Consider the following 9,686-nt stretch of genomic DNA (forward strand, 5'->3'; position numbering starts at 1 on the left):
CATACTATCACCTACACCACATCCACTACATTACATTGTCACACCACAGTCAGTACACTATTACCTACACCACAGTCGGTACACTATCACCTACACCATATCCACTACATTATTACCTACACCACAGTCAGTACGCTACCTACACCACATCCACTACATTATTGCCTACACCACAGTCAGTACACTATTACCTACACCACAGTCGGTACAATTCATCACCTACACCATCCACACTACATTGTTACCTACACCACAGTCGGTACACTATCACCTACACCACATCCACTACATTATTACCTACAGCACAAAGTCAGTACACTATTACCTACACCATATCTACTACACCATCACCGACGCTACATCCACCACACCAGTGGTTCCTAAACTTTTTGCCTTCGTCCCCTGCATATATAACTTAGATCCCCCCCACACCCCCTGATGCAACCCTTGGCTCTTATAGAGTGGGAGGGATGAGCAATCGTGTATAAGACGCGTTCAGTTCCTGACCTGACTTTTCTCTGACCGGCCCCCTCCCAGCTTTTCTAAGGACCACTGCACTAAACTATCACCTACACTACATTCACACTAATTATCACCTACACTAATTATCACTTCCACCCACTACCAATATACAATAATTCCTAACATTAAGATTTACACCTATCTTCACCTCACCCATCCTGGCCAAAAATAAACTTTCAGACCAATTTTTCAACTCTATGATAAACTGGGATCGTGCTCAGGGGCCAACTTTTATGTTCAGGTCGCCCTGTAAGAGCGCCCCCACATACTTCAGACGAGCCTTTAAAGCGGTGGTTCTTCTACCTATTGAGGCTCAGGGAGGGGGAGGGAGAGACCCAAGGACAACCCCCAAATTCCACCTTCTGTTGTGTATGGGCACAGACCACTTCCTTATGTATTTCTTAATTTTAATTGTTGATGCCTAATATATTTTACTAATTTAGTATATGCCTTAAAAACCTTAGTTGTTGAAGTGCAGTAATATATTATAACAACACATATACATATTGTATATGTGTGTGTGTGTGTGTGTGTGTGTGTTTACCCTATGTAATGAGAATGTGCTGCAGTGTTCATATAACTTAATATATAATATAATATAGAAGACAAAGAACATCGTAACATATATAATTAGTTTCCAGGGTTTATTTAGTTATTTATTACTTTCACTCTATCACTATGGTATTTGTTTTCCTCTCATATGTATAGTTTAGTTCTACTGTTGTTTTAAGTACCTTTAAATTTAATAGTGTTTGACCGATGCTTATATTGATATTTACATTTGAGAATATATTATAATATCATATGATTATCATCCTGTGTTTAAAAAGCAACAGAAATAATTAATAAGAGTTAAGTAATATTCATTAAGTTAGGTTAAGTCAGTTTAATTTTGTTTTGAAACATTTCATGTATACCTAATATGATAAACTGCATGATGGCCTGTGACCGCTAGAAGGTTAAAAAAAGATACATAGAAGTTATCGATATTAGGTAATTATCCCTATTTAGTGTAATAATCAGGATATAGGGGATGTAGCGTAGATGATAGTGTAGTAGGTGTAGGATAGATGAAAGTGTTGAGGAAGTAGTATAGTTAGAGCAGTTGTTGTTGTGTAATTGTGTAGTGGATGTAACGTAGATGATAGTATAGTTGTTGTAGTGTTATGGTGTAGTGGATGAAGTATAATATTGTTGTAGATGTAGTGTAGCTGGTATTTATTGTGTAGTCACGGACGTAAGCTGGGAGTCGTCCTCAAAACATACCCGAGGTAGAGTTAGTACTGTCGCTAGTTATACAGTAAATGCTGTTAAAAATAATACAGTTAGTATCCGACGTAGGAGGGGTTGAGTCATAAAAAATAAATAAAAAATCGCACTATATGTCCGGGTAGTGGAAAAGATTATGCTGCTTTAACTCTCTATATCTCTTCTGGAGTCGATACAATACCACCGTATAATCCAATGTTAATCTTTTTTCATCCGCTGACTTCCAACATTTTTGCTTTTTGCCTCAGCAATGCAAAGGTAGTCTTCTATGTATATAAAATGTTAGAGAAGGGATGAGTTTTTACCCAAAGATTGTATAGCCCAATCTAGAATAAGACATATGGACAGACCACCTATTTTATCCCATCATCTAGAATTATTCAAACTTCGAATAAAGTGACAAGGAGTGCCGTCTCCTTTAACTGGCATTTCTGGAGTATTGAACTACCGAAACACTGTACTTATGACGAAACTATCTGTGTTCTTGAACAACCGGAGTATAACAATGACAATAAAGAAAATAAAACAGCTCTTTTTATTTCTGTTTTATAACTTTTCTTCTGGGGATTAATGTCTCTGTTTGCCTATGCTGCTCAAAAAGTATTTCAACAGTATCTTTTATATTTAAACATGAAGACGTACAATACTGTGCTACCCTGAGGCTGGGTGGTGCCGCTGGAGGCTGGGTGGTGCTCGGGGAGATTGGGTGGTGGCTCCCAGAGGCTGGGTGGTGACTCCCTGAGGTTGGTGGTGCCCCCTGAGGCTGGTGGTGCCCCCCCTGGAGGCTGGGTGGTGCCCCTGGAAGCTGGGTGGTGCTCCCCTGGAGGCTGGGTGGTGAGGCTCCCAGGAGGCTGGGTGGTGCTCCCCGGAGGCTGGGTGGTGCCCCCGGAGGCTGGGTGGTGCCCCGGAGGCTGGGGATGGTGCTCCCGGAGGCTGCGTGGTGCCCCTGGAGGCTGGGTGGTGCCTGGAGGCTGGGTGGTGCCCCTGAGGCTGGGTGGTGCCCCCTGAGGCTGGGTGGTGCCCCCGGAGGCTGCAGTGGCTCCCGGAGGCTGGCAGGGTGCCCAGGAAGCTGGGTGGTGCCCCCGAGGCTGGGGAGGTGCCCCGCAGGCTGCCTGGCTCTGGAAGCTGGTGCTCGGAGGCCGAGGGTGCCCCTTGAGGCTGTGTGGTTTCCCCTGGTGGTGCCCCCGAGGCTGGATGATGCCCCCGGAGGCTGGATGGTGCCCAAGGAGCCTGATGGTGCCCCCAGAGTAAGGCTGGGTGGTGCTCCCGGGGTGGTGCCCCGGAGGCTGAGTGGTGCTCCTGGAGGCTGGGTGGTTTCCTGAGGCTGCCTGGATTCCCTGGAAGCTGGGAGGTGCCCCAGCCGGGTGCCCCTTGAGGCTGTGTGATTTCCCCTGAGGTGCTGGGTGGTGCTCCTGAGGCTGGGTGGTGCCTCCGAAGCTGGGTGGTGTCCTGAGGCTGGGAGGTGCCCCGCAGGCTGCCTGCTGGCTTCCTGGAAGCTGGAGGTGCCTCCGAGGCCGAGGGTGCACCTTGAGGCTGTGTGGTTTCCCTGGAGGCTGGATGCTGTCCCCTGAAGCTGGATGATGCCCCCGGGGGCTGGATGGTGCCCAAGGAGGTTGGTGGGAGTGGTGCCCCCGAGGCTGGATGGTGCCCCGGAGGCTGGGTAGTGCTCCTGAGGGGCTGGGTGGTGCTCCTGAGGCTGGGATGGTTTCCCTGGAGGCTGGGTGGATTCCCCTGAGGCTGGATGGTGCCCCCGGAGGCTGGGTGGTTTCTGAGGCTGGATGGTGCCCCTGAGGTTGGGTAGTGCTCCCGGAGGCTGGGTGGAAAAGATTCTGGAGGCTGGGTGGTTTCCCTGGAGGCTGGGTGGTTTCCCTGAGAGGCTGGATGGTGATCCAGGAGGTTGGGTGGAGCTCCTGGAGGCTCGATGGTGCCCCGGAGATTCTGGATGGTGCCCCTGAGGCTGGATGGTGCCCCTGGAGGGGTTAGTGGTGCCCCCGGCGGCTGGATGGGTGCCACCGAGGCTGGATGGTGCCCCTGGAGGCTGGTTGCGGCCCACGGAGGCTGGATGGTGCCTCCGGAGGCTGATGGTGCTGCTGGAGGCTGGATGGTGGTGCTCCTGAGGCTGGGTGGTGCGCCTAGAGGTTGGCTGGTGTTCCTGGAAGCTGGATGGTGCTGCTGGAGGCTGGATGGTGCCCAGGAGGCTGGGTGGTGCTGCTGGAGGCTGGATGGTGCTCCTGGAGGCTAGGTGGTGCTCCTGGAGGCTGGGAGGTGCCCCTGGAGGCCGAGGGTGCACCTTGAGGCTGTGTGGTTTCCTGAGGTTGATGGTGGCTCCCCGGAGGCGGGATGATGCCCCGGAGGCTGGATGGTGCCCCTGAGTGCTGGATGGTTCTCGAGGGAAGATGATGCCCCGAGGCTGATGGTGCCCCTGGAGGCTGGATGGTGCCCCCGGCTGGATGGTGCCCATGAGGCTGCATGGTGCCTCGGAGGCTGGGTGGTGCCCCCTGAGGCTGGATGGTGCCCCCTGGAGGCTGGGTGGTGCTCCCGGGAGGCTGGGTGCCCCTGAGGCTGGGTGGTGCTCCTGGAGGCTGGATGGTGCCCAAGGAGTGCTTGGATGGTGCCTCGGAGGCTGATGGTGCCCCCGGTGGCTGGGATGATGCCTCGGATGCTGGATGCCCAAGGAGGCTGATGGTGCCCCCGAGGCTGGGTGGTGCTCCTGGAGGCTGGATGGTGCCCAAGGAGGCTGGATGGTGCCCCGGAGGCTGGATGGTGCCCCCTGGTGGCTGTGATGATGCCCCCGGAGGCTGGATGGTGACCAAGTGAGGCTGGATGGTGCCCCCGGAGTTGGGTGGTGCTCCTGAGGCTGGGTGGTGCCCCTGGAGGCTGGATGGTGCCCAAGGAGGCTGGAGGCACCTCGGAGCTGTGGGATGGTGCCCCGGTGGCTGGGTAAGTGCTCCCGGAGGCTGGGTGCTCCTGAGGCTGGGTGTGCCCTGAGGCTGGATGGTTTTTGGAGGCTGTGTGGTTTCCTGAGGCTGCCTGGTTTCTGAAGTTGAGGCCCCGGAGGCCGAGGGTGCACCCTTGAGGCTGTGTGGTTTCCTGAGGCTGGATGGTGCCCCTGAGGTTGGATGATACCCGAGGCTGGATGGTGCCCAAGGAGGCTGGATGGTGCCCCCGAGGCAGTTGATGAGCCTCCGGAGGCTGGAATTTGCCCCCGGAGGCTGGATGGCAGCTCCCTGGAGGCTGGGTGGTGCTCCCGGAGGCTGGGTACTTTCCCTGGAGGCTGGGTGGTTTCCCTGGATTCTGGATGGTGCCCAGAAGCTGTTGGGTGGAGCTCCTGAGGCTCGATGGTGCCCCTGGAGGCTGGATGGTGCCCCTGAAAAGCTGGATGGTGCCCCTGAGGCTGGATGGTGCTCCTGGAGGCTGAGGTGCCCCTCGGAGGCTGAGTGGTACTCCCAGAGGCTGTGTGGGGTTTTCCTGAAGCGGATGGTTTTCCTGAGGCTGGGTGGTGCTCCCGGAGGCTGGGTGGTGCCTCGGAGGCTGGATGGCTCCTGAGGCTGGATGGTGCTCCAGGAGGCTGGGTGGTGCTCCTGAGGCTGGGTGGTGTTCCTGAGGGTGGACGGCGCTCCTGGAGGCTGGATGGTGCTCTCGGAGGTTAGCAGGAAGCCCCTGAGGCTGGATGGTGCCCCGAGGGTTGATGGTGCTGCTGGAGGCTGGATGCTGCGCCTGGAGGCTGGCTGTGCTCCTGAGGCTGGGTGGTGCTCCTGGAGGATGGTGGTGCTCCAGGAGGCTGGGTGGTGGTCCCGAGGCTGATGGTGCCCTGGAGGCTGGATGGTGCTCCTGGAGGCTGGGTGGTGCCCTGGAGGCTGGGATGCCCCCCCGAGGCTGGGTGGTGCCTCCCGGCGGCTGGGTGGTGCTTCCGGAAGCTGGGTGGTGCTCTTGGAGGCTGGATGGTGCTCCTCGAAGTTGGGCTGTGCTCCTGGAGGCTGGACGGTGCTCCTGGAGTGCTGGGTGGTGCTCCTGAGGCTGGATGGTGCTCCTGGAGGCTGGGTGGTGCTCTTGGAGGCTGGATGGTGCTCCTGAAGCTGGGCTGTGCTCCTGGAGGCTGGATGGTGCTCCTGAGGCTGGGTGGTGCTCCTGGAGGCTGGCTGGTGTTCCCAGAAGCTGGATGGCGCTCCTGGAGGCTGGACGGTGCCCTGGAGGCTGCTTACGTGCTCCCGAGGCTGGATGGTGCTTCTTGAGGCTCGATGGTGCCCCCTGAGGCTGGATGGTGCCCCTGAGACTGGATGGTGCCCTGGAGGCTGGGAGATGCCCCCGGAGGCTGAGTGGTGAAAGATTCCCAGAGGCTGTGGGGTTTTCCTGAAGCTGGATGGTTTTCCTGGAGGGTGGGTAGTGCTCCCGGAGGCTGGATGGTGCTCCAGGAGGCTGGGTGGTGCTCCTGCAGGCTGGGTGGTGTTCTGGAGGGTGGACGGCGCTCCTGGAGGGTGGATGGTGCTCGGAGGTTGGGTGAAGCCTCCGGAGGCTGGATGGTGAGGCTGGAGGCTGATGGTGCTTCTGAGGCTGGGTGTGCTCCTGGAGGCTAGCTGGTGTTCCCGGAAGCTGGATGGTGCTGCTGGAGGCTGATGGTGCTCCTGGAGGCTGTGGGTGGTGCTCCTGGAGGCTGGCTGGTGTTCCTGGAGGCTGGGTGGTGCTCCCCGAGGCTGGTGGTGCCCCCAGCGGCTGGATGGTGCCCTCGAGGCTGGATGGTGCCCCAGAGGCTGGATGGTGCTGCTGAGGCTGATGCTGCTCCTGGAGGCCAGGGTGGTGCTCCTGGAGGCTGGGTGGTGTTCCCCGAGGCTGCATGGTGCTCCCCGGAGGCTGGATGGTGCCCCTGAGGCTGGTGCTCCCGGAGGCTGGGTGGTGCTCCCGGAGGCTGGGTGGTGCCCCAGCTGCTGGATGGTGCCCCTCGGAGGCCGGGATGGTGCCCCGAGGCTGGATGTGCTCCCGGAGGCTGGATGGTTCCTGGCGGCTGGGTGGTGCTCCTGGCGGCTGGGTGGTGTTCCTGGAGGGATGGTGCTCCTGGCGGCTGGGTGGTGCTCCCTGAGGCTGGCTTGGTTCTCCCGGAGGCTGGGTGGTGCCCTCGGAGGCTGGATGCTCCTGGCGGCTGGGTGGTGCTCCCGGAGGCTGGGTGGTGCCCCTCGGAGGCTGGATGGTGCTCCTGGCGGCTGGGTGGTGCTCCAGGAGGCTGGGTGGTGTTCCTGGAGGCTGGATGATATTCCTGGAGGGTGGATGGCGCTCTGGAGGGTGGATGGTGCTCGGAGGCTGGGTGGAACCCCCGGAGGCTGGATGGTGCTCCTGGCGGCTGGATGGTGCTCCCGAGGCTGGGTGCCCTGGAGGCTGGGTGGTGCCCCCGAGGCTGGATGGTGCTCCTGGCGGCTGGGTGGTGCTCCCGGAGGCTGGGGGGCCCCGGAGGCTGGATGGTGCTCCTGGCGGCTGGGTGGTGCCCAGGAGGCTGGGGTGCTCCTGGAGGCTGGCTGATGTTTCCTGGAGGGTGGATGGCGCTCCTGAGGGTGGATGGTGCTCTCGGAGGCTGGGTGAACCCTGGAGGCTGGATGGTGCTCCTGGAGGCTGGATGGTTTTGCTGGAGGCTGGGGATGCCCCGGAGGCTGGGTGGTGCTCCTGAAGATGGGTGGTGCCCCCGGAGGCTGGGTGGTGCCCCGGAGGATGGGTGGTGCCCCGGAGGCTGGATGGTGCTCCTGGAGGCTGGGTGGTGCTCCTGGAGGCTGGGATGCGTGCCCGAGGCTGGATGGTGCTCCTGGAGGCTGGGTAGTGCTCCCGAGGCTGGGTGGTGCTCCTGGAGGTTGGCTGGTGTTCGTGGAGGCTGGATTGCGATTCTGGGCTGGATGGTGCTCCCGAGGCTGGGTAGTGCCCCCGAAGTTGGAAGGTGCTCCTGGAGGGTGGATGAAGCCCCGGGAGGCTGGATGGTGCTCCTGGAGGCTGGGTGGTTTAACTGAGGCTGGGGATGCCCCTGAGGCTTGGGGTGCCCGAGGGAGGCTGGGTGCTCCCGGAGGCTGGATGGTGCCCCTGAGGCTGGATGGTGCTCCTGGAGGCTGGGTGGTGCTCTGGAGGCTGGGGATGCCCCCGAGGCTGGGTGGTGCTCCCTGAGGCTGGGGGTGCTTCCCGAAGCTGGGTGGTGCTCCTGGAGGCTGATGGTGCTCCTGGCGTGGGTGGTGCTCCTGGAGGCTGGGTGGTGCTCCTGGAGGCTGGATGGTGCTTCCGGAGGCTGGGTGGTGGTCCTGAGGCTGGGTGGTGTCCCTGGAGGCTGGGTGGTGCTCCTGAAGCTGGGTGGTGCTCCTGAGGCTGGTTGTGCTCCTGGAGGCTGGATGGTGCTCCTGAAGGTGGGTGGTGCCCAGGAGGCTGGGTGGTGCGCCTGGATGCTGGGTGGTGCTCCTGGACGCTGGTGCTTCTGGAGGCAGGGGATGCCCCTGGAGGCTGGGTGGTGCCCTGAGGCCGGGTGGTGCCCCGAAGCTGGGTGGTGCTCTTGGAGGCTGGGTGGTGCTCCAGGAGGCTGGGTGGTGCCCCCGGCGGCTGGATGGTGCCCCCGGAGGCTGGATGGTGCCCCTGGAGGCTTGATGGTGCCCCCGGAGGCTGGATGGTGCCCTCGGAGGCTGGATGGTGCTGCTGGAGGCTGGATGGTGCTCCTGGAGTCTTGGTGGTGCTCCTGGAGGCTGGCTGGTGTTCCTGAAGCTGGGATGGCGTCCTGGAGGCTGGGTGGTGCTCCAGGAGGCTGGGTGGTGCCCCGGAGGCTGATGGTGCTCCTGAGCCTGGGTAAAGCCCCTGGAGGAAAGATGGTGCTCCTGAGGATGGGCGGGCCTGGAGGCTGGTTGTGCCCTGGAGGCTGGGAGGTGCCCCCGGAGGCTGGGTGGTGCTCCAGGAGGCTGGGTGGTGCTCCTGGAGGCTGGCTGGTGTTCCTGGAGGCTGGATGGCGCTCCTGGAGGCTGGATGGTAGGGTGTGTCATAGGAGGGAAGATCAGCTAAAACTAATGGCCCATCACTTTTTTGGTAGATTTTAGTGTATATAAACAGAAAATAATTTCAGTTTCAATATTTTGCAACCTTTTGCTAGGTAAATTTTAGCCTGAAATTGATCGAAAATCTAACGTACAGCTGCATTAGTGCATTACAATTAAATAGTGAACATTGCTTTCTGACTTCATTCTTTAGCAACCCAACTAACAATATTGTTTTCTGTTTCAGATTCTGATGCATTTATAAGTTGATAATATTTGCGATGGCTGCTTGTGTCAGGACGAGGAACCAAAAATCCAGCCATCTCAGTCACTATCTTGGGTCTGGGAGAGAGCTCGTGAAGTCGGAGTTGCCTACATTGAGAGATGCTTTGAGATACGGTGTTTTAATCAGGCAAATCAGTGAAAAGAACCAAACAACTTACACAAACAAAGACATTGCCAGTGATATGACCAAAGCTGTCTTGGCACAGTACACTCTGGCTAACGCTCAGTTCAAGCCTCCAGTCATAACAAGTCAGAAGAAGATTAGTGAGAGACTGCTAGCCAGTTGGGAAAAGGCAAGAGATATCTCTCTTGGGAGAGGAAAACTTGCAGTTAAGGACAGCTTTGCCAAGCAACTGGACCAGTTATTTGACATAATTACTTGCAAGTGCCCAATTGTTCTCTGTCCTGAGTTTGGATGCGATCGTGATTGTAAATCTGAGGCCCACATCTCCTGTATTTGCAAGCGTGAACTGAAGATTCCTGTGATCGAACTGGCATTTGTCAAAGCACAGAGAGAGAAGACTGGCAGTATAGGGGCTCTCATGATTTCTAGCCAAGATATTCCGGAGTCCAAGAGACAGGAGGCTGCCACAGAGAGACAGAAGAGGAGAAGAGGTGCCGAGGAAAAGA

At 57.6% G+C, this 9,686-nt stretch overlaps 1 protein-coding gene across 1 annotated transcript; it reads right to left on the bottom strand.

Moving 5' to 3' along the window:
• Nucleotides 1-4,081: 4,081 nt before the first annotated feature.
• LOC121857461 (basic salivary proline-rich protein 1-like) lies at nt 4,082-7,795 on the bottom strand (the record flags this gene model as incomplete). Its single annotated transcript, XM_042353513.1, has 6 exons — nt 4,082-4,237; nt 4,699-4,983; nt 5,054-5,244; nt 5,994-6,420; nt 6,493-6,945; nt 7,554-7,795. Coding segments are annotated over 6 exons (1,754 nt in total), but the record flags the coding sequence as incomplete, so codon positions are not given.
• Nucleotides 7,796-9,686: the final 1,891 nt, after the last annotated feature.

Source organism: Homarus americanus, unplaced genomic scaffold, assembly GCF_018991925.1.
Source record: "Homarus americanus isolate GMGI-L3 unplaced genomic scaffold, GMGI_Hamer_2.0 scaffold16888, whole genome shotgun sequence".
Lineage (NCBI taxonomy): Eukaryota > Metazoa > Arthropoda > Malacostraca > Decapoda > Nephropidae > Homarus > Homarus americanus.